Genomic DNA, 26297 nt, shown 5'->3' with positions numbered 1-26297 from the left:
CAAACACAATAATTTTTATGAACAAACTGTGAAACATTTTCATTGCACTTTCAACATAAGAGGTGTTTCGAGAAGTAATAACACAGCAATTATAGGTAGTTTTGTGCAACACCCCAAACACCACAGGCAAAGCAATCAATGCTGGCGGAAACATTGAGCTTGAGCGCCACTCTCGTTGATGACGGCGAGCGTTATCGCATTTGCTTGATGACAGTGTGGTAAACAGGATAGTGAATTGCGGTGGTAAACATTAAATGACCGCTTATTTGCTCACAGGCCCCGAAGTGTGAGTTGGACAGTGAGTGTACAAGGGGAAAAAATTACTGAGCACATGAAATGTGGCGCCACTAATGATCTTAAGCGCTTATTCCCAAAGTCAAACATTTATTTAATGACGCAGAGGTGTGTTGTGGGAGCACCAAATGTTTGTGCTGTTACGTTATTGCAGTGATTTACCAAGCGCTATTTCTGTTCGAGCTCAATCATATCAGTTCATGTGCTGCCGATAAGCGTCATTATGCCACAACGAATGGAGCATTTGGTGCGGTCAATTGGACACAATAATTGGAACAGAGAATATAACATTCTTTGTTGTCGATTTTACGTTTTTTTCCTATTTTTTGTTTATATATTTTATTTGTTTGTCCGCGAGGTTCGAAAGTTGCACGTCTCCACTGACCTAGTAATTATATGAATTGAGTAGAAAGAAATGTGAAAATAATAACAAATCAAATTGACTTAATTGACAAATGAAAGTGACATCTGAAACCAATTAAAGTTATTGTTGTTGTTGTTTTTCCTCAACTTCACCACCTATGATCTAATGTCGCCTTCTTTGTAACTCAAGAATATATTTTTGTAAAAGTTTCACTCACATATCCGACGAAAGTGACAAGCAGCAACACAAAAAGGACAAACAATAACAAAACAAAGTCAAATTTTTACTAAACACATTTTATTATACTATTTGTTGCTGTTATTGCCATATGCTTTGGGCAATAGAATTTGTCACCCACAGCCAATTCATTGTTTGTTGTCAGCTGTCGCCAAGGGAAAAGCCACGAGCCCAAACTAAACCCAACCAACAAACCGCAAGTTCTTTCATTGCCGTTACGGCTGCCCAAGCACCACTAATTTCCACTTACACTTTGAATTGTAATAATATTGATTACATTTATTTGTTAAACCTAGCCCCTGCAGCTGTTGTTAGTAGATAAAATCAAGCAATTTTTTATTTGTAAATATATATTTATTGGCCATTTCGAAGGCTGTTTGGCCTTTTGCTGGTGGCTGGCTGGTCTCTTTGTCGCCGAAGGCTTGGCGCCAACCTCACACTCTTTGGGTTTTACTATAATATATTTTAGCAATTGTATTCCATATTGTTTTTGTTGTTGTTGTTTTTCTTCTTCGCCTGGTTCCACTTGGCTTACTGCCTGCGTAGCACTTTCTTCTACTGCAGTGCGCTTTTTCTGTTGCCTTCTGTACAGCCTCACAATCCGATTGCCTAAGCCAACGAAGCATATCTTTGGGCGCATAGCAAAAAAGTAGGTCGCCTTTTAGTGGTTGAGCGCTTTTGTACTGTGAGACTTACTTATCAATATGGTGCATAATTTCATTGAAAATTCTGAGGCTTAGTGAAGTGAAATTTCATTCCGTAATCTTTTAAAATTTAAATTTTTTAACTACTCGAAATTTTATATAAATTGTTTGTGACTCTTTAAAGCGTTAAATGGAATTTTCAAGTAAAAAATCAGGCTTTTTTCTAAAAACTTTTTTTCATTGAAAAAATTGAATATTTCTTTAGAATCTTTTATTGTTAAAAACATACGCTATTAACAAAGAAATTTTGAAATTTTTGGAAAAAAATATTTTAAGCTTGGCCAATGCGACAGTTATAGATTAAAATTCGAAATATATTGGAATCCAGAAGGGAAATAGTGACCGAGCGTCTAACAGATACGATTATAACGGGTGATTTTTTTGAGGTTAGGATTTTCATGCATTAGTATTTGACAGATCACGTGGGATTTCAGACATGGTGTCAAAGAGAAAGATGCTCAGTATGCTTTGACATTTCATCATGAATAGACTTACTAACGAGCAACGCTTGCAAATCATTGAATTTTATTACCAAAATCAGTGTTCGGTTCGAAATGTGTTTCGCGCTTTAATTTTGTTCAGCGATGAGGCTCATTTCTGGTTGAATGGCTACGTAAATAAGCAAAATTGCCGCATTTGGGGTGAAGAGCAACCAGAAGCCGTTCAAGAACTGCCCATGCATCCCGAAAAATGCACTGTTTGGTGTGGTTTGTACGCTGGTGGAATCATTGGACCGTATTTTTTCAAAGATGCTGTTGGACGCAACGTTATGGTGAATGGCGATCGCTATCGTTCGATGCTAACAAACTTTTTGTTGCCAAAAATGGAAGAACTGAACTTGGTTGACATGTGGTTTCAACAAGATGGCGCTACATGCCACACAGCTCGCGATTCTATGGCCATTTTGAGGGAAAACTTCGGACAACAATTCATCTCAAGAAATGGACCCGTAAGTTGGCCACCAAGATCATGCGATTTAACGCCTTTAGACTATTTTTTGTGGGGCTACGTCAAGTCTAAAGTCTACAGAAATAAGCCAGCAACTATTCCAGCTTTGGAAGACAACATTTCCGAAGAAATTCGGGCTATTCCGGCCGAAATGCTCGAAAAAGTTGCCCAAAATTGGACTTTCCGAATGGACCACCTAAGACGCAGCCGCGGTCAACATTTAAATGAAATTATCTTCAAAAAGTAAATGTCATGAACCAATCTAACGTTTCAAATAAAGAACCGATGAGATTTTGCAAATTTTATGCGTTTTTTTTTTTTTAAAAGTTATCAAGCTCTTAAAAATCACCCTTTATTAGCGCTTGGGCAGAAAGCAAAATCTTTGACGCGCGATTTCTAGGCTTTTAATTTTTTCGATTTTTCTTAAATGGTGGGCAGGATAGAAAAAAAAACTAAATGTGGTATGGAATTGGGGCAAAGTTTATTATCTTTAGCATTAAATTATCTTCTATTTAAACTAAAAAAACTAAGAAAAGTCAAGTTTGAACATAAATTTTTTAATCAAAAACCACTTTTTTTCAAATTTTACACTTGTTTTTGAATTTTTTTAGTTTAACTAGAAGATAAATTATTAACAAAATATGAACCTCTTTGAATTTTTTGTTTCCGATAGAAATTGCGACCTGCATCCGTCGTCTGACAAATGCACATGCGAGGTGCATCTGGCAATTGCTTCTCAATGGCAGAATATCAAGTATTTCGTATCCAAAAAAATTGTGAATGATCTTTATATATATAACTATAAACCCTAGAAATTTCGCTTTAATCAATTATTTCTTTCCCTCTCAAAAAAATCTTCAAAACATCGATTTTTTGAAGCAGGCTCCCCCCAATTAAATATCACTTCAAATTTTTTATAACATTTCTTATAAACTTCTCACACCTTGATTCGCAATTTCTAATTATATTATATTACATTTGTCTTATTGAAAGCCCTTTCTACTGCATAGCAATTTTATTTGTCTGTCCACTCATCCTTAACCACTGTGCGTAATCGGCTTTGCAATCACCAACCAGTCGCCTTAACTGCTTGAGATCTTGCATATGCGGCAGTTGGAGTAGGCCAATTCGAACCCGATAATAAACTGTTCTACCATTGCTGTTGTTGTTATTGTTTCGCATTTTTATTATTTCAAGGATATTTGCCAGTTTATTTGCTGCTGACAGCAAACAGACTTTGCGGCGCGTCTCAGTGTCGCCACCAAAAATGTTACTATTATGTAGACATGTGATATCAGCACCAACTAAAAGCATTTTATGAGAGAAATATTTTTTGCTTTTTAGCATTTTTGGCATAGAAAATAAGTTATTAGCCCAATTCATTGTTATTTTTTGTGCAAACGCAATATTATAAATCCGATTGTTAGGAATATACTATCACAATAAAAATATCAAGTGAGTGTGCATCGTTTACTACATTCAACTTAACTGACGCTTTCAACGAACCAGGGTCTGCTCGTCATTTTAGAAGGATGATCTCTCTCTCCTCCAACGGCTTTTTCTTCGCTCGCGGGATATGAGTAGAGAGGTGCCGCCAGAATTCGGCTTAGCGACATTATTATCCAAATGATCCGGTATGACGCTAAAGTGAGTGAGGATTTCCGAGTATGTTCAGACACGTGTTATTTTAGGAACCAAGACTCTCTGAATCTGATAGCAACAGCCATTGATCTGTACTGGCAGAAGCTCCTTATCAACTCCAGCTTCCGACTTTCTGACGAATGCAGTATCTTCCAGACCGAGGTTGCAGTCATTACTGTCCCAGAGTGCACCCTGTTTCAGAGAAGTGACCATTCACTCAGATAGCTGAGCGGCTATACTAGCCATGAACTCATTAGCATTGCGTTCAGGGGTGGTAAAATAGTAACTATACTCGCTATCTATAGCATCGAGTTACTTAATGATAAGACTGGTATAGGTACCATGCCACAGCGGAATCGCAGTAAACTGTTGATGAGCTAGCAAGCACCCTAGAACCTCTATCGGTAGAATTAAGGCGGTTTGGTGCTCCCATATCTTCTTGTGTTCTCCTACTAGAAAGCTGGGCTTCGCGGAAGCTTGGACAATGTTACTACCATCGGTACATGCGCTGTCGCAAAAGGCTAAGATCGATCGCCATAGATTTAGTGATAGCTTTACCTATGGTATGGCTAGACTTTCCCGAGTTTGGGTTAGTGTTCTGCTAAGCTATAAGTTCGAACACAGGTGTTCTTCTTTTCTACGACCTCACAAAGGTCTACATATACATAGTAGTCCACGTGCGATCTTTGATCAGCTATCAAACCTAACCTAACCTAACCTAACTTGGCATGACGCTTCAACTGACTTTGTACGAGTAAGGTCTTCTGAAACTTCGGGTGAGTTTCTCCTGTTCTGCGGAAAGTGGATTAGGAGGTTTTCTTAACAAATTGTGGACTCTTATTATTTCTTAAGATTGTGGAAACTCTGAGTCGCTACTTGATAAAAATTTTTGTGGATTTCGTTCCCTAAACTGATGAAAAAGTACTAAATCACTAGTATTTACCTTTAACTTCCATTTCAGCTTCGTCAAAGACAGCGAATGGTCACCGTGCAGCGTTACCTGTGGTGAGGGCGTACGCCGACGAATTTATCGTTGCAAAATCTTTCTCGAATACTCGCGCACCATCGCAACCGTCAATGATTCGCTATGCGAAGGTGTCAAACCACACGATGAAGTAGAGCGTTGTGTCCAGGAGCCATGTATGCTGCCCTCACATGCTTACGATGATCAATATCTACGCGACTCCATTAAAGTGGGCGTCTCCGAACCCGGTAAAACATATGTATGGCGAGAGCAAGGTTACACCTCGTGCAGTGCTAGCTGCTTGGGTGGCGTTGAAGAGTTGATAATAAATTGTGTGCGCGAAGATAATGGACGCGTGGTATCACCATTCTTGTGTACGCCCGAAACGAAACCTGAAGCACGAGTGCGTACTTGCAACGATCGACCTTGTCCACCGCGCTGGAATTACTCCGACTATACGCCCTGCTCGAAGTCATGCGGCATTGGCATTAAGACACGCGAAGTGCAATGTATACACGAAGTAACGCGCGGTGGCGAGAATACCATGGTTGTGCCGAATAGCATGTGTCCACAACCACCACCAGCCGATCGCCAGTATTGCAATGTGCTCGACTGTCCGGTACGCTGGGAAGTAGGTGAATGGTCGAAATGTTCACACACTTGCGGTTATGGCATCAAGGAGCGCAAAGTAGAGTGTAAACAGATTATGGCGCAGGAACATAAAATTGAGCGACCCGAATCGATGTGTCCGAGCGCCAAACCGCCAGATAAAAAACCTTGCAATGTGAAGCCCTGTCCCGTGGAGGATCCCAAACCCGTCATACAAGTCAGCAATACAACGCATATACAACACGATCCCAAAAAGGCGAAGATAACGTTGAAAGTGGGTGGTGCTGGTGTGGTATTCTTTGGCACACAAGTGAAAATAAAGTGTCCGGTAAAACGATATAATCGTACTAAGATAAAGTGGAGTAAGGATCACAAGCCCTTGGCACGTTCGCGTAAGTTTAAAGTATCTAAGAAAGGTGCTCTGCGCATTTTGGACATAACGTTCCGTGATGCTGGTGTGTACTCCTGTCATGCGGGGCACAGCTCCGCTGAGATCACTATTGATGTAAAGGCGAAACCCGGACAACAACCAGAAGAGCTAAAACTGCAGGAATCAGGTGGGGGAGAAGTAGATAAGAAGATTTATTTGTAGTTTTAATTGGCGTTGAAGTACAACTAGGATTTGTATATTATAACTACACATTTATTCTTTTTTTTTCTTACAGAACGTCTAGTTCATGAACGTGAAGGCACGGAAGCTTTAACGTCTGCTGACATGACTACAGCTGGAGAAAATACGAATAGGTAAGAATTGTCTAATTTAGTTTTAATATATTCGCCAGCCTCTGTTAGACCGAAATGAAAATAATCATCCATGCATTTATAATATATGAATATGTCCTGGTAAAGCATTAAGGCAAACTTCGGTTGCTTTTGAACCTTTTTTTTTGTTAATATTAGCAATAATTGGAAGTCTTCAGTTAAAAATTAGAAGATCCTTAGTGGTTCTTAATCACTCGATGTCCTTGTGTCTATGGTTTAGCATTTTCAGAACTTAGGTCACATTAGAAATATATTTTTGACTGATTGTAAAAACTAATAGTGTTTGGTCCTACGCTCCTTTCGACTTCAGTTTTCAGTTAAGTTAAGAAACACATACAAATGTTGGGTCGGTTTCCTCTCTAATATACTCATTTTGGGTTTCTCGTTTTAAAATACAAATACTCAGCTCTCGTTTTTTTTACTATGTAAGTTTGGATTTTATAAGAATGAAAGACCGCAGAATTTTGTGGTACATATACGTGGTTTGACAATTAAGTAATGAGACTGATTTTATCGCCGCGCTTGTTGTAAACCTGTGGCCTTAAAGTTTTCTTTTTCCGCCATCCCTCCCCTCTCTATTGATATATGTACCTTCGCTCTAGCTTGTTTAGTTCGCCCACTGCGTCAAGTTGAGTAGACGCGTGTTTATAGTGCTCGTCACGAAGATGGAAAAACGAAATCAAGAGCAACGCGTCGCGATTAAAATTTTGCGTCAGATTGGGCGAAACAGCTTCGGGAACGTACGCTAAAATTGTAAGAGTGTGTAATGATAGTGCTCTTAGACCCCGAAACCAAACGCCAAAGCTCACAATGGTTGTCTCCGCGCGCGAATTCGTTCCACCAGGGAAAACTGTGAATCAAGTCTACTATTGCCAAATACTCCAAAGATTGGGAAAACGAGTCAACAGGGTGCGCCCAGACATCGCTCGTAACTGGATCCTTCATCACGACAACGCGCCGTGCCACACCGCCCTCAGCGTGTCCCAGTATTTGGCCTCTAAAGGGATCGCCGTGTTGCAACAGCCGCCTTATTCGCCCGACATGTTACCCTGTGACTTTTTTTTTGTTTCCTTAAACAAAATCGGCGGTGAAAGGAACCCATTTTGAGTCGATTACGGACATCCAGGCGGCCGTGACGAGGGTACTCGCGGACATCCCAGTCGAAACGTTCCAGAAATGTTAAGAAGCATGGAAAACGCGCTGAAATCGCTGTATAGCTGTCCAAGGGGACTACTTTGAAGGGGAGGGCAGAGTTGTAGAATAATTTTCAAATATACGGCTTTTATAGCATCAGTCTCATTACTTAATTGTCATACCTCGAATCGCTCTGTAAACCATATTCACTTCTTAAGTGGCATATACACGGCTTACGCGGTTATAACCAAGTTTACAAAAGCGCGCTAGTCTTAACTGCAATAAGATAGTGGTTCGAGACGCATCTTCCATCTATCACAACATGATCGATCTGGTTGGTGACTTTACGCAAATCAGCCATATGTTGAAGAACTTCACTTTAATGCGGATTGTGGCTAGACGTTCATCCACCGGAGTGAATGCCAAGACTCGGAGACGGAGTCTCTCTCCCACCACGAATCCCACACAGAATTTGCGCTTCTGTATATGACCACTTTATTAACTGCCACAAAGAATACTCCTCTCTGCCCTTGTCTCGTCCATCGCACTTCTTGGATGGCGGTGATGTCAGCCGCCGTAATTAGTGGACCGGAAATTCCCGGTGCATGCTCTTAAAACGTAATCCTTAGCATGCTTGGAGAGGCATTTTTTACGTGACGGATTCCAAACCAGCGAAAGATGCCTCGCCTTCGAACGGATGTTCTTTGGCTATCCAGAGGATACTTGTCTAGGACCGAAAATACTGAGCTGGTTAAGACATATAGGAATAGTTTCCGGCCACTCCCAAGTGAATGGCGCTCAAAGGACTTTCCTCACTTGCGTGAACTTCTTCACATGGTTCCATTTTGTAAACCAGATATGTCACACTTTTTAACGCTTTTCTAACCCTGGTATTTATTCACAAAACAGCAGCTCTAGCAGTAATAAGAATAAAAGAATTGGGTGGTTAGGATCGGCAAAACCACGGACATAGTGTAATCCTAAACAAGCTCACCGTTAATAAATCAGACTACATTCTCCCAAAACTGGATTTCAATAGACACTTCCAGGGGAGGATACCATCTAGACGAGAATGGAGAAGAGGTTCAATAGGAGAGGAGGATACCGATGGGTCCAGAATGGACTGCGAAGTAGGCACGGGAGTATTCTCCGCTGATCTAGGCATATCTCTCTCTATACGTTTCACTAAGATCTATAAAAGACAATCTCCAACTAGACTTAATCTGGGTTCCCGGTCACAGGAACATATTCGGTAACGAAAAAGCAGACGAGTTGGCGAATCCGAGTCGGAGCTAATACCAAGCCCGCTAGGATCAAAAGAGAGATCAATAGACAATTTCAACAAGTTGCAAATAACAGGTGGAAAAACATTACGAAATGCATCATAATGAATCAATTATGGCCACCACATGGCAGGAAAAGAACCAACGACTTATTTAATAGGTCAAGAAAAAGTATCTACAGAGTAACAGCTACCACAACAGGGCACTGGCCATTTGGGAAACATGTGTCTAAAATGGGTATGCCCTACAACGACATCTGCCGAGGCTGCGGAGTTAGAGGAAACAAGGAAACAATTTTCCACTTTCTCTGTGAATGCCCAGCTCTAGCACAGATCCGACAAGGAAACTTGGAATCCATCAAGCACCTAACCTTGAATGGATTTCTACTAAAAGCATATCAGACATAAGTAGTTTCATCGAAACCTCAAAATGGTTTGAGAGAGAATGTGAAACGTAATAGTAGATACAGGAGGTTCTACGAATAGTGTATCAAAATGGCACATCAGTGCTAATTGAGCCCGATAGGGCTGCACTCCTACCTACCTACCCTGGTATAACGTCACAAGAAAAAACTTTCCAATCCATTCAAAGTTGAAAGTTATTTTTTTCATGTTAATATTTTGCGGTATCTTGTAGGTTTGGTTTTTATTATAGATATTATTCTACAAAATATCTTGTATTAAGTTTTTTTTGTATATTTATACGTACGAGTTCTTGAGCATCTGCTTCACACAACTTAGACAATTTTCATGCAGCATACATATTTGTTGAGCCACCAGCAACTGTTGATGTTGTGCAAATACTTGTTGCTGCTGACCGAAAATTAATACCTGTTGTTAGGTTCTACGAGTTATGCACATCTGTGTCAACCAAATCCCTTTTAACAAAATCACATTTGCTCACAATTTTGAACGAAAACAAAAACAGCATACGAGTACACGTGCACATGCAGGTATTTTCAAGGAGATTGCAGAAAGCAAATATCAAGCATATATGGGTATATTTGTATAACGAACCCCTATGTATTTAATGGGTGCTCTAACGCTTCACACGAAATTGACCTTTGCTCCTTCTTGTCGGTAAAAGAAGCAGCTGTGCTTTGTGGCCTCTAACATCAAATACACACAAGCATGCAGGCATTCAGGTACATACGTGGTCTCTACCTTTGTATTCAGTCGTATGGGTGCGAAGCTTTTAACAAAACACACAAGTGCGCTCGTCACATATCCTTTCAGTGGCAAACCCTTTCGAGCAGCAGCAAGAAAACAGAACAAATTTACACTTGTAGGATTTCATGTGCTTTTACATTTGTATTAATCACAATACAAAATGTAAGTACACCTATAGAGGTACATCTTGCTGTATGTGCCCTGTCTTCGTGTTTCATTTTTACTGTCTTATGTTATTACTTTTACTCTCAATCCCTACACAAAATACTGAAGATGTCGACTTAGAATCAGATATATTCTAAATATTTCCATCCGCTTTGTCACTTTTTGTCACCTTTTGCGCTGCAGCCAGCCACCAAGTCACCTCAGCTCTCTTGGCTTCGCCTCGCTTCGCATCATTCGATGCCATCCTTTTCTAATACCAGAGTCGAGATTTATGTATCCACTGCTTACATTTTACTTATGCTTACCCTTTGATCAGCCATCAGCACAGCTGCTTCCTTCAATTTATCCTTAGAATCCTGCACTTGTAGTAAGTAGGATATGTTGGGTATATTTGCAGTACACAATAAGTATTTAAGATAAATAAATGAAGGAAAATGCGGTGAAATAAAGAAATTGAAGTAACTATTGAAAAGCTTTAAAGATATTAACATTCTCACAATCTCTAACATATTTATGGAAATATTGTTATTTTATGATAAGATGAAGCTTGATGGATTTGATAAAATGAGGCTTAGAGAAATTCGAAGCTTCTCGCTTAAAATATTTAGCAAAACAATAGCAATTAAATCAGGAAAACTTAATTATACCCTAGCATAGGTCGTGGCCAGACTACTGGAAAAAAGGTATGCGCATAGAGGCAGTACTGCGCACCAGAATACCTGAAACCACAGTTGGAGATACCATATTTCGTCTCGGCACTACAAGGCTACTAGTTTTGTTAACTGATAATGGAATCCGGTGTCAAGTATATACGCATTACATTGTTATTATAACTTAAGGCAAATTCGAGGACACTCTCTGCGACTTAATACAAAGGCTAAACGATGGTACAGTGGAGTTGAGCTGAACATCGACTCCTCTAAGACGACTATCATCCCGTTTAAGGGATATAGTTCCCGCCCGGTCTCAGAAACCTAACCCTTGAGAGCAGATAGGCAGAGATGAGTATCATGGTCAAATATCTTGGTCTCACGCTGGATTCTACTCTGCGGTGGACGCAGCATGATGGCCCGATCATGGTCAAAGGGACTAAAGCACTAATGAAGTGGAATCGTTTAGCAGGTAAATCCTAGGGTTGCAAACGACATAGGAAATTGGTGCAGGAATCGCACGGCTCCATACCTATGGGAAGTTTTTCGAGTATTTTTCAAGAAAAAGTCTTTGCCATAAGTTAGTGCGTTGAGATGAACCTCCAACGTATAACAACACTTAGACACAGTCAAGCGGCACTTAAAGCAATCTGTGCCTACGAGATCAAATCGCTACTGGTGCAGTAGTATAGAGAACGACTGAATAGTCTAGCAGTCTAGCAGAACGCAATCAAGTGCACCTGATCTGGTTGCCCCGTCACAAAGGTACAGCCGAGAATGAACTGTCTGATGAGTTCGCTCGCTCCGCAACTTCCTCTAAGGTGGTAGGACCTGAACCCTTCATCGTGGGAGTTCTCATACCATAAAAAAGCTGTTCCGCAAGGAAGGCAGAGAGAGGTATTGGCAACAACTCCAAGGCATGTGCCATGCCAAGTTGCTAATGGGGGGTTATAACCTCAGCAGGTTTAAATATACAATTGAGCTCCATAGGGAAGGCTACTTGTCGCATTCCACACTGGCCACAGTAAGTTGGAGAGGCACTTGTATAACATTGGCCTAGCTTCTTGTGCCAGAAACTCCAAAACACCTGCTAATTCATTGCATAACAGTCTATTAATGCTGGATAAAGACCCTTTAATCCATGTTTCCAAATAAGGATCATACCGTCTCACTATCTCCTAACAAAATAATGATGATATGTATATTGGAATTTGTGAATATGCTGGAGCTAGGTGGGTCGATGTGACTTAGAAGAGGGCACAATAGACCAAAGGTCGCGGTGCAATCTGTATCTATTTATTTTATCTTATAGGTCATGCTGATTGATAGACAAATTTCATATCAAATTTAGGGTTTAACGGTTCATAGAGCTAAATCTCAGGAGCCTTTCTGAATCGAGAACTTTCATATTATGTACATTATTCTCTAAAATTTTATCTTAACTAAAACTAACTCTACTCACTTGCGGTCTGCATAATCGTATTTTCATATCTTCTCTGCTTCCAGCTCCCAAAACACCCGTCGCAAGCAGCAAGGAGCACGAGAAAGCAATCGACGTGCGAAAAATGATCAGTTACAAAATGTAGATGGTAGCATCTTGGAGAATGAGGTGAGTCACCAAACATTACTGAGTATTTCTTATATATTTACACATACTAGATCATACAATACGTATATATAAGAGTGACCGTGCCAAAATTGAAAGCGCAAAAGCAAATAACTGCAGTTTGGAACTTAACAACCCACGAATATATGTAAGTCATTCCGAGCTGAACAAGCAACTGTGCAGTGTGGTTTTAATGCAAAGGGCTTGTTTGTGGCAATACAGCAAAACTACTGAGGTGCGCTTGTGTGGTGTTCTTCAACAGTCAAAGGTTTTATCTGCTGGGTCCGCTACATTGAGATTGGTCCGGCAAAATGCTGGTCTCTAACCGTTTGATGATTGCGCACGCCTGGCAGTTGCTTGTTAGAGTATATTGGATTTACGGATTGCTATTATGGACAACAATGTTTATCAACTTTACGTAATTTGTTAGTTTTCCTCTTCGTTTGCTACATTCTGCGTCACGGTTGCCTTGCTACAAAGAACACTTGCTCCGAAGCTGCGAAACTGTGAAGAAAACCGTTGCTTTGTTTTTTTTTTATTTCTCAGCTGAAGTGCTCACATGGCTGAATGCTGGATTGCTGAATTGCTTTTGTAATCAGATTTCGTCAATTCAGTTACCCGACTGGTGTGTGGCATGACAGCTAGTGAGCGCGCATTCTCTTCATATGGACGACGAGCGCAAGCGAGGTCTCGTGCAAACCTGATTGCAATGACAACAAGCATTACACATAAACGCATTTAATGTTGTCAGCGTTCAAATATGAAATTGTAAATATTAGTCTATTTTGGTTTGCATTCTTTTTGTTGTCGTTTTGGTTGTCACAAAACGCAATTTCTTTCTTCCATACGATTTGTTTCTGATTTCTCCTTTGTGACTTTCGAGTGGTTCTTTCGTTGAAATATATGGTTTTTTAATCTTATTGAAGTGCTTGCTATTTTTCATGGCACTTTTTGCTTTTACAATGAAAATATTTCTTATTTTCAACTTAAATAATTACAATCCTCGTTTCATTTTCAATTGTTTAAAAATACTGAAGACTCTACCAAATGTATTTTTCACAACTTTTCACTCACACAAAATACATATATTGTTCTTTTTCCTATCTATCCCGCTCTTTTTCGGCGCTCATCACTTTTGACGTATACCTTTGAACTCCGTATCATCGCTTAGCAGTCGCAATTAGTACAACAGGTCGGCGAGGATGGCGGTGGCGCGCCAAAATCCACAAGCGCCACCAATGGCGGTAGTCGTGCCAACGTTCTGCTGACGATGCCATACTTTCAGGCGCTACTTAGCAATTTGCAGGTGAGCTGATCCAACGTGAATAGGTCGAAGTAGTGGAAAATATGAAAGTAGTAAACAAAGAAAAGAAAACAGCACCAGTTGATGGTCAAACTGTCAGGCAAGCGGTCGGGCTGCGAGTTGTCAGTGATATGGTCATTCATATCAGCAAAGGAGAAATGCAATCAGTTGATGGACTTTCAGTTGGTTTGAGTTCTGCTTTTATTTTTGTTTAACCAACTGGCTGACCATAAGTTGTCTGGCCGTTTTCTCTCAAATTCTCTCTCGCTCTTAAGGGGTTACATGGGTTTCCTCGGCTAAAAAAACAGTTTTTTCAACTATTCTTTTGTCATATAAAAATTAAATATTTTATTAGAATTTTTTTATTGTTACAAACATTCACTATTAACCATAAAATTTTGAAATTTTTTAAAAAAATATTTTAAACTCGACCATTGGATCATCTAAAGTGAAAAAATATGTGTTAAAACCTTAACTTAGAACTTGGACGAAGAAAAAGAAACAACTTAAAATTGGACTTTAGGAGGAAATTTTAGAAAAAAATTAAAATTTCGAGACTTTTTTTTCGAATAGTGGTAATCGTAAAAAACCCTTCGTCCAAATTTAAAAAAAAAAATTGTATCTCAAAGACCTGTGTAATTTTTTTCAATTAGTTGTAAATGAAAACAAAATCCTTCGACCAAGCCTTTAAGAATTGTATCTTAAAGGTCTGTGTAAAATTTCATTAAGATCGGTTGAGCAATTCTCGAGAAATCTTGCACACCGACTTCAAAAACACAGTTTCGTGAAAAACGCGTTCAAAGACGGCGCACTTAGCCTAGCTAGCCTCGAGCGCACAAGTTCTCAAGGCTGTATCTCCGAAACTATTACACAGATCAACTTGAAAATTTCGGAAAATATTCTAAAGGTGTTTTGGAATTAAATAAGACAATAAAAAATAATAATTTTTTGAAACTCGTAAACCCATGTAACCCTTAAAATATCCTTAGTTTTGTGTCTGCCTAACAGTTTGACCGCTAATTTAAGAAGAAAAGCGTAAACACGGCACAAACCGAATTTCAGCGACATTTAATATGCTTTGTTGTTGTTTACCTAATTCTTCAGGTCGCTTTTTCTTTATTACTACTTTTCGTAAATTTACTTTGTTCTTTATTTAATTGTTGTTGTTATGTTTGTTAGTTGGTTCGTTCGTTCGTTCGTTTGTTTTATTTCCTTCACTCAACATCAAATATACTCGCTCATTCGTTTGTTGTTATTGTTGTTTGTACATCACTGCATTGCAATTTGCACAGATAGCGTCATCATTGTGTCATACATCGTTGTTGTCGTTGTTACTGTTACTGTTACTGTTATTGTTGTTCGCACAGATTGTTTCATCAGGTGTTTGCTTTCTTTCAATCTCAATTTGGTTTCATGAAGTTTTTGTTACTTTTGTTTTCACTTGTTGTTGTTGGATTACTTTTGGCATGCAATAACTTTTTTCATTGTATGTATTTCTTCATTTACGCGTCCATTTCAGTATATATACTTCATTTCTCCATTGGTTCTACCATTACCTATTCATTGCTTCCAAAGTGTTTTTGTTGAGTTTTGAAAAATATTTTATTGGTTTAGAATTTTAAAACTTTCGGACCATTATTTCATCATTAAATATATACACAGTGATAGTAATAACTATATATACAAAAATTTACACATAGACTAATTTGAGAGGATCTGTCAACTGGTGGTGCTATTCTGTTACCGGAGTTGATAGACATATTACATTATGTTGTTCGGAGTAGTATCTGATTGCATTTATATACAGAACTTTCCAATAACGGGATATTAAAAAAAAAACACAAATTCTTAAGGAAATAAAAATCTCTTTTATTCAATGAGGAGTACAATCGATACAGTTAAGTTCATAAATCATTGAATTTGGCGATCTCGTTCGATGCTAACAAACTTTTTGTTGCCAAGAACTGAACTTGGTTGACATGTGGTTTCAACATCCAGCTTTGGAAGACAACATTTCCGAAGAAATTCGGGCTATTCCGGCCGAAATGCTCGAAAAAGTTGCCCAAAATTGGACTTCCGAATGGACCACCAGTTATCAAGCTGTTAAAAACCACAAAATCTTGGAGGCTATTCAAAGTCAATGTAATATCAGCTACAAACTTTTATCGCAATAATTCGGGTATTGCAGGAGCTCTGTGGTACGTAGCGCCATCTTGTTAAAACAAAATGTTGTCAGGATCAACTTCTTACAATTGCCGGTATAAAAAGTTGGTTACCAACGATCTATATTGATCTTCGTTGATAATACCGGTGTCAACAGCTTTATTTTGAAAGAAGTGCGAACCGATGATTCTCCACCAGACCATAACCCAAAACAAACTGTCAATTTAGGTGAATATCATGGATGCTTATGAATAATTTGTGCACTTTCTTCGCAACAGAATCGATAGTTTTGTTTATTTATCACACCGCTCAGCTGGAATTGAGACTCATCGTAAAAGCAAAAAAAGATTTTGTTAAACGAATAATATACGACGGAATAGACCACGTCCAACACGCAGTGAAAGAAATGTAGCAGCCATATACAAATATAGAAAACGTACACGAAGACCGTGGAGAATCGGTTCGGCGCCGTTCGCAACAACTCGGACTGACGTATGGAACGATTTGTCGCATTTTACATCGAAATCTTAATTTGAAAGCGTACAAAATACAGCTTGTGCAAGAACTGAAGCCACTCGACTTTCCAAAGCAACAGCGCTGCGCTCTATGGGCTCTTGAAAAGAAGATCCAACGCTTGCGAGCCAAATTTTTTTCAGCGGTGGGGTCCATTTCTGACTCAATGAGCATGTAAACGAGCAAATTGAGTACCACAGAGAGAATAGATTCAAAAGCTGCCATTTCATTAAGAAAGAACAACGGTTTGGTATGGTTTGTGGGCCGGTGGAATCATCGGTCCATATTTCTTCAAAATTGACGTCAACGACGACCGTTATCGCGCCATCATGATAGACTATGAATTGAAGTTCATGATCTCGGCGACATTTCATTTCAACAAGACGACGTCACTACCCACTCATCGGATCAATCAATGGATTCATTAAGGCGTTGTATGGGTTTCAGAGATACAAAAAAAAAAATATTTTTAAAATTTTTTTTTTATAAACAATCAAATATTTCAAACATATAATATCGCATATAAAAGTATTTGGACAAAATCTCTTGAAATTTTGATAAAAAAAAAATGTTGGAAACTCAGCCGAGCTCCTCTAACTGAGTGTCTCACAAAAAAGTGCTCTCGTTGTGGATAGCATAACTTATTATTGGCTTATCTAAAATTATAAAACCAGAAAGATTCCGTTAGTACATACATATATAGAAATCTCGTGATTGATTGAAGAGACAAAAATAAAATTTTAATTTTTTTCTCAGACTTTGAACAAAACATCTGATTGATTGCTAAAAATTTCGCCTTTTGTTGGCTTAATGAAGAAAAAAAATTAAAAAAGTATTCAGATAATGTTATTTCAAAGATGTGTAAATCGGTCCATAAATTTTTGAGAAATCGTGTCCACCAGCTTCAAAAATGGAGTTTTAAGATAAGCGCGTTTAGTGTGTAAAAGTCTATACGGACAATCCCGCTTCGATTCAGGCATTTGAACAAAACAACACTCGTCATTCGCCAGTTACTAATCGAAATGCTCGAACGAGACATACGTTTTTTTTAAATTAATGAATTTTTTAAATTTTTTATTTCCACAAAATATTAAAAAATCTTATTCAGAATTATGTCTAATCTAAACATTCTTATTTACTCATTTTGGAAAAATCAACTTGATAGTATATATGTTTCAATTGTCCCTTTTCCTCTCATGAAATTCATTTTTACTTAATTCTCACCACACTACTAGCTAGAAATGCACCTAATATATTTCTTATTGTGCACAATTGATTAATTTAACTTTCTGGTCACTCAAGTCGCACAGCTCTTTATGAAAAGAAAAAGCTTTTTTTCACACTCACTCACTCCCACAAACCACTTATACAATCATTTCCTTTGCATATAACCACTGAACGCTATTGCTATTTCCCACACACAAATTGAAATGGAAATGAAATTGAAAACTTGAAAAATGCGCAAATAAAAACAAAAGTAAACTTGTATAAAAACGCGCAAAACTAAATATAGGCAGAATAGTTGAAAATGGTAAGAATAATATTTGCGCGCCAGTTAGCAAATAATAGCATAGCCACAGGCGCATGCTGCTACTATGCTATTGCTAGGTTAGTTGTGCATGCAGTGTGCATGTAGTGAATGGGGGATCAACGGGCGCACAATTTGCTGGCATATTTGCATGGCACAACAATAACAACAAACAATGTATAGTATATACGAACCACGACAAAATGTTCAGCGCACGAATGCACAGAATGCAAATAATAAATAGTCAACAGATATAAAAAATGGGCATAAAATAAAAAAACATATAACAACAATTACTGCGACTGTTATAAGTAACTTACTAAAGTTTTTTGTTATTTTCTCTTTATTTTTGTTTCCTTTTTTATAAACAATAATAAATATGTATGTACGTTTGTGTATTTATTTGGACAACTATAAACCTGCCAAATGTTTTTGGGTGGCTGTAACTGAACAACACACACACTCAACTGAAATAATTTACAAATACAACATGAACACGCTTACAAAACTTCTTTCATAGGTAAATTCACTTGATTTTCTATAAATTTTTAAGTATAAATATGTTTAAGAGAAAAACTTGCAGACACACATACATATACACATGCTAAAAATTACACAAATACACATGTCTGCATGAATCCAAAGACCACATGCGAATTTTGTGAAATTACGACACTGTGTTCTGCATGATATTCTTCTTTAGTTACGTATACGCCGTGTATGACAGTTTTTTGGGCAAATCGCGGTCAAATGCTGTCTAAAGCTTAGTGCCTAGCACTGGCTAAGCTAGCGCCATTTATTAACCAAGTCTTTCTTCACCAAGGTAGGTCCGTGGAATTGTCCACTCTTTAGCAGCATGTTACAAGATTGTAATGATCGCTAACATTTCTTGTCAGCAAAACTACATACTGAAACAAAGAATACAGATATAAGCATCTCCATATAAATACATACCCACAAATATGTCAGTCAGCGTGGCAGCACATGGCCTTGTAAGCCTACCGCGAACAATTTACTTTTGCCAAACCACGTATGAAAGCAAAAATGTAGCACGACAACAACAAGTAGGCTAATGTGCTGCACAATTACTTCCACGCAGACAATTGTGTACGTGCAACAGCGATTATCCTGCTTTGTAAGTCTCACAGAGATACATTATCCTCTCGGTTACTTTTCGAGGACTCGCTCGCATATACACATGTTATATAAAAAACTCATGAAACGGCTCAACACAGCAACAGCGCAATTAGAGTGGACAATTAAATTGCCGTTGCGGCGAAGCACTAAATTTAGCTGTTTACTGCAATTGTAATGCAGTAATGGTGTGCGGCGGCGGTTGTGTGAGGTTTTCTAATTATCTGCGCATGCTCATGTGCACTTGGCTCATGACTTTAACCAAAACACAAAAACAACTTAAATGAAATTTTAGAGCAACGGTGATGTGGCATTAAAATGTGTGGGTTGTGCGACTGAACTACAATAGTTAGGCAAACATTTGAAATAGCAGCTGTTATTGTCATCAACGTGGGATATTGAAAAAGTAATTGGTTTACGTACTTTTAATTTTTTCACTTCTATAGATTACAAGTTTTATAATTATATATTTTATATGGCTTTATGAACATTTATTCAAAACCTTGGAAAAAACTCAGGTATGGAAATAATATACGGCTTTAACCGCGTTTCTCATATGTATACCTTTTTTGACATCCTTGCAATTCCAATAAGATTTCTGACTGTTAGTTTTCGATTCTCAAGCACTAATTTGTTTAATTTATTAACGTGTTGATTACCAGTTGATGTTGATGCCCGTCCTGGTTGTGGTTCGTCGTCAACGCGTTCTCGACCCTCTGTGTGTAAGGGGATCCGAATCTTAGCAATTTTACATACTCTGTGCCCAAAAAATAAGGTGTCATTGTATTTATTTTCAAAATTCTTTATTTATTCTTCCAAATCAATTTCATCCCCTTCAAAGTAATCCCCTCCCGATGCAATGCACTTATGCCAACAGATTTTCCAATCTTCGAAACACTGGTTGTAGTCACTTTCCGGGATGGCCTTCAGTTCCGTCTTCGCTGCGGCTTGAATCTCCTCTATCGTATAAAAACGGTGTCCCCGGAGCGGTCTTTTGAGCTTGGTGAACAACCAGAAGTCGCACGGCGCCAGATCAGGTGAATACGGTGGTTGCGGAACGATATGGGTTGAGTTTTTGGCGAAATAATCACGAATTACGAGGGCAGTATGGGATGGTGCATTATCGTGGTGTAAAAACCAAGAATTGTCTTTCCACAATTCCGGCTTTTTTAGGCGGATAGCGTTACGCAAACGACGCATAACGTTCAAATAATATTCCTTGTTGACTGTTTGACCGGTTGGAAGGAATTCATAAAGCACAACACCACGATAATCGAAGAAAACAGTCAACATGACCTTGATTTTTGAGCGACTTTGGCGCGATTTTTTTGGTCTCGGCTCTCTTTTGGCACGATATTCGCTCGATTGATCGGTTGTTTCGGGGTCGTAAGCATAGATCCAAGTCTCATCGCCAGTTATAATGCATTTCATGACAACCCGGTAGTCGGAAAGCATCGTTTCACACACTTCAACGCGACGTATTTTTCCTAAAAAATTCAATGTTTTTCGTACCAGTCGAGATTTGATGCGATTGAGACCCAAAACATCCTTCAAAATGGTATTGGCTGAGCCTTTCGATATGCCAACTTCATCAGCAAGGTCTCTAATTGTTAATCGACGGTTTTTCAACACCAAATCTTTGATTTGTTGAACGTGAGCTTCGTCGGTTGAGGTTGATGGTCGCCCTGGACGCTCTTCGTCTTCGACACGTTCACGGCCGGCTTGGAACTCACTATACCACTTGTAAACATCATCTTAACGTATCCGCAGCAGAAAATTGATTCCGTAAACAAAATTTAATGCAAATTCTTTGCTCAACAAATTTCGACATCGCAATCCTTCGACGCGCGCAGTTTGAATTCAAATGTCACCTTATTTTTATTCCAGTCTCTCTAATCTTGGCTGCTCCTGAATAACCTTTACGACCCTGTGCTTAGAATACTTCTCATGTACAAAAGTGCAACTATATTGTCTGGCACTATTCTCTCAAAAATTTGCGTTTCTATATTCAGCCATGTCCACTTAGTAACTGGGTCAGGTGAAAATCAGCGTTACCATTATTTTTACTAACCAAGTTTTCAACCTGTGGGTTTATCGTCCTTTGCACCGTACTAAAAGTGCTGGTAACTCTAAGTTAGAAATAAGGATCTAGCTGGTTTCGTATATGTTTTTTCGTTTACAAGTTTATTCTAGTAACAATTATTACGTCAAATATTTTGGATAAGTAGACTGTGACGTAATTCTATACCCATAAATATCCAATGATACGGCCTCCACTTTCTTCCTGCTAGAAATTAGTACTGCTTCTGCTTTTTTCCCTGCCAGTTGAAGCTTGGCTGTTGTTAAACATCTCTTAACTTTGAGAGCAACAGTAGTCGATAAGTACTCAATTTGGTGCAGTTATTTTGCCAAAATTGTCACTGCAGTATCATTAGCATACCCCACTATTTCCACTTCTTTCGGTGTTGGAAGGCGAAGGATTCCGTCATAAAGTATGTTCCATAGAAGTAAGCTCAGCACTGATTCTTGTGGTACTCCAGCAGACCCTTTATACCGCCTCACCTCTTCATCCGTGTCACATAGAAGTACCCTACTCGACAAATAGCTAGTTATAATAGGCAGGAGGTACGCTGGCCTTTTAAGGGCCTCTAATGCTTGCAGTATGTGAGCCCAACAAGCAGAGCTCAATGCATTCTTTATATTCAAAGTTACAACGGCACAATATATTTTGGAGCCGTACATCCATTTTGGTTTCTGCTATTTCGGTAACTTTTTTTAGTTGTGTCTATGGTACATCGTCTTCTATGAAAATCATATTGCTTGTCAGATAAGCCCTCTACTCCTTCAAGTAGTTTTTCTAGCCAATAATATATTGGAAGATTTTACCAATGCAATTTTCATAGATTTTTTAATACATACCATCTATAGAAATTCCATAAAGCGTTACTTAAAAAGCCAAATATCTTAAGAAGTATTAATGATAGCGTTTTTGACCGCGGACTTTTTTTAAAGCAAATAATAATAATTATTAATAAACTCCTACAAATTTGTCATGTACATTTTTTCTATAGCTCTTGTCATATACGAGATATATACAAAAGAAAGCGAAATTCGTGGAAAAATCGGGTTTAGAGCCCCATACTACCTCGCCAGTGTGAGTTACGACTTTATTGCACTGGGCACTTTCGTAGAGTGAACGATTCTGTGAAATACGCGCCTAAAGTCAAAGCGATGCTATAAAATACCTCTGAGCTGTAGGCATTTAAAGATAAAAAATCACGATTGTAGTGTATTTTCTATGGAAAATTTTTACATGCCTTGGTACAGTTCTTAATGTTAATATTAAGGGCTAAAATGTTCAGGATATTTTCAAGGAAATTTCGTGACAGCATTGAAAAAAATTGATAATTCAAAAAAAAAAAAAATACCCTAATGTACATACAACCGTCTACTGGCTCTTAGACTATGACCAATAAAATCAGCTGCAATAATATTGCTGTAATTGCATTGGTTAGCGTAACCAGTTGAACGAAACTTTATTATAATGCTTATTATCTCTGCCAAAGCTCAACTTAGTTCGAAATTGTAGATTTCCAGAAATGCAATTGGGAATATGGTATTTGAACAATCGGATTGTTGTCCTTAATTCACCATTTGTAGTAACGGATAACAGTGTTAGAAATCCATAAGTACATTTGCAATTGCGGCTACCTCATGTAAAACATATCTCCTTGTCTAAGATAAACAATGCCAAGTTAACTGCAAACACTCAAATTTAAATATGCACACATATTCTTACATATTGATGTAAATATATACATATGAGTAGCATGAAATTGAACTATCATATTACTAAGCCATGATTAAGCATTGCGCTTGCTTGCGCTTCAGTATTTGTGCATTAGAATTTCATTTCGCTTGATTTCATATCCGCATGCGCATATGTATGATCTCTCACTGTTAGCTGCACACATTTGCATATACATATCTATATATGCATTATAACTACATATGTATTATCATTTGTATGCCAGTTGAATGGTTTATTGCATTATTCACAATGAATTTGCGAAATAGTTGCACTTGATTGATTTTGCATACATTTGATTGTTAAATACAATTCTCAAATTCCGCATTCGATTATTTATGCAATTATTTGTTTTCCACTCTCACAGCTAATAATTCCATTCTATGCTAGTGGCATGTTATTAAGAGATAAAATATTGATGCTGCAATAAAAGAAAATTATTCACTATAAATGCAAAATGGTTGCTAATACATATTTGTATATGGAATAGTATAATAGCAAGTATTTATTATACTATTCCATATACAAATACTAGGCAAGTTACGTATCAAATTTGTTCAAAATATTTTCGATAAAATTCGATAAAAAAAAGCAACTAAAAGCGAGAGCACTGAAAAAAACAACGTGTTTAGAATCAGTACATGTCGGAAAATCTTGACTAACTTTGGAACAGACACTTTCTAAAGCATCCATAGCCACTAAGTATTTGGTTTAGGTGGAAATTCAGATCTTTATGTCCTCTGTCTATCCACGAATGATTGTCTGAGATCAGTCTGTGGATCCATCGTACTTTGGATGAAATTTTTCACCGTTGCTATCATATTGTAAGGCTCTTGGTTCTCACTGCTTTCCTCCATCTTGTAGACGGCTGTGCTAGTTAATATAGTCGCCTTAATTCGTTCTTTATGTCAATAGGCCGTAGGCTGGCTTTTACCTCAATAGCTTCACTTGATATCGTTCGAAAAGCAGTTATTACTCAATATTACAGGGTGCATTTTTTTTTTGATCTTGCATATGATGCTATGTCCAGCTCCTGTATACATATTGGCTATTAAAAATCACCGTCTGAAACACACGCAGCCTATGTTGACCATCATTCTCGATAGAGCCTTATATATTTTGTTTGCTTTGCCGGAATTATATACCAAGTGTTCCTTAAATTTTAACTTTGAGTCCAATATTACTCCCAATTACTTCAGCTGCGACTGCGAAGTAATCTCGCACTCCTCTATGGTGATGAGTTATACCATTTCTTGCACCTTCCATGCTCAGCCAGCTCTAAACTCATTGCCGCAGACCATTTAGGTAATCATTGCATTAGAGCCATAAGTCATCTGGATGTATAGCCACTGCTACCACTATGAGGTCGTCCGCAAATGCGATTGTTTTAATATTTTTGGTTGATATATTCTTAGCGCCACGTCGTAAAGTACAGTGACTGTCAGATTGTTTTTACGGCCAACCGTCCTTCCGTCCGTGCGAGCTGTAACTTTAGTAAAAAATTAACAAAACTTGATGAAACTTTGTATGCGTCTTTCTTGACAAAAAAGTAAGGACGATCACTGCCTTGCTCACAAAACGCCATCAACCGAAAAACCATAACAAAGCATTAATATAAATATCTCCTAGACCACTAAAGTTTCAATAGTCAAATTCCAGATAAATCCCTTAAGTACTCCTACCGACACTGTAAAAATGGTTGAAAACGGAAGATAGCACTGTCCACTTCCAAGTAACGATTAAAGTGCGATAAATAGCTAAATGTAACACAAGTTTTACACCAAAGATAGTATGAGAGGGTTTTATAAGAGACGGAGTAAAAATTGAACAATGGGCGTTGCACCCACACTTTTATGTGAAATTACATATACAACTGAAATTCAGAAAGAATCTTTTACTGATAGAAAGGGCTGAATCCGGTTAATACTATCCTCAGCCCCATATAATATATAAGCCAACGTGTGAGTTATCTCAATAAAATTGAGGAATCATGTTTTACTCATAACAGAGTATCTTTGTGCCTAAAACAGATAAAATTTTACGAAAACTTGACCTAGTCCCTATATGACTACTATCAGGATTATCGAACATCTGGCTGACTTTGCTTCATGTGATTGGTGATTGTATGTGAGGTACTTACTGAAACCCAGAGAACATTGTTTTTAGTATGTGACGTGTTAATAGTATGTGGTATTCGCAAAAATAAATTAAATAGGGTCGATACTAAAGTCGATACTAAAGTCGATATTTAATATAAAGTTTTGCCAGCATCTGAAGGAATTTTCCGATATTTGATCCTTAGAAGTTGAAAGAGCATAAAATGTTGAATGACATCCGAATTTAGCAATTTCTTACTTGTTTAAATCGATTTCGAGGTTGACTCGAGTATGAGTCCTTTCCAGTACCCTTTCATAAGAAGACCTAATCCAAAGATTTTACTATGAGAAGTTCGAATGATAAGGAATTTTAGAGTCTGGGTATGTTTTCACAATAACTCCTTTCCACAATAACTCCATTAATAGATCCATTAAATTTTATAAAACTTTTACCGAAACATTTCAATTGATGAAACAAGTTTATGGCGATGATTGCCTATCCCGTAGCAGAACGCACGAGTGGTTTCAACCTTTTCAAAGCAGTCGTGAGAACATATAGTAAATAATGATCAATATGTGGGCCAATTAAAATCCGTGATTCCCGGAAATTCCATCGAAACTGTGCGTGAATTCATCAAAAAACAGTCCAAATCATCATTGAAATTCATGGCAATGAAACCGAACATCTCCAAAACATCGATTTATCGCATTTTGACCGAACAGTTGGGCGTACGAAAGGCGTGTGCACGGTTTGTTCCGCACAAATTGACTGACGACCAAAATTGCTCAGGATCCAACATTCGAAGGGCGCTTGTGACCGATTATTTGACCAAAAATCACATTTTAACCATTAATCACTCCCGTATTCACCTGATATGGCACCGTGCGACTTCTTCCTTTTTGGAAAAATGCATTCGCCCATGAAAATAAGGCGTTATGCATACGTAGAGGCCATTCAAAAAGCTTGCACCGGCATACTGGCGTCCATACCGGCCAATGAGCTAAAACACTCGTTCGACATGCTTTTGGACGGAGCAGAAAGCTGTATTGATTTTAAATAAAATTGATTTTGAAAATAAAATGATTTTGCAGAAAAAAAAACCATTTTTTTCTTTTTTTTTTAAGTCCTGTTTACTTTGGAATGCACCTTGTATTTTATTAATAATTCGTTCCTGTGGCGAAGAAATTGTAGACCGTCTATTATTCAGCTTTAATAGCTGAT

At 38.1% G+C, this 26297-nt stretch overlaps 1 protein-coding gene across 7 annotated transcripts in view; it reads left to right on the top strand.

The window, feature by feature from the left end:
• LOC105222168 (protein madd-4) overlaps positions 1–26297 on the top strand; it is a 315454-nt gene that overhangs the window by 275265 nt on the left and 13892 nt on the right. For 5 of the 7 annotated variants that reach the window (XM_049456508.1, XM_049456494.1, XM_049456488.1 and 2 more), the window contains 4 exons: positions 5150–6318; positions 6427–6505; positions 12431–12533; positions 13702–13836. In XM_049456508.1, coding sequence (XP_049312465.1) covers positions 5150–6318; positions 6427–6505; positions 12431–12533; positions 13702–13836 — 1486 coding nt within the window. The remainder of the gene's footprint in view (positions 1–5149; positions 6319–6426; positions 6506–12430; positions 12534–13701; positions 13837–26297) is intronic. The other 2 variants (XM_049456499.1, XM_049456511.1) reach the window with 2 other exon arrangements.

Source organism: Bactrocera dorsalis, chromosome 1 (genome assembly GCF_023373825.1).
Source record: "Bactrocera dorsalis isolate Fly_Bdor chromosome 1, ASM2337382v1, whole genome shotgun sequence".
Classification (NCBI taxonomy): Eukaryota; Metazoa; Arthropoda; class Insecta; order Diptera; family Tephritidae; genus Bactrocera; species Bactrocera dorsalis.
This window is presented reverse-complemented; position numbering and strand designations above follow the sequence as displayed.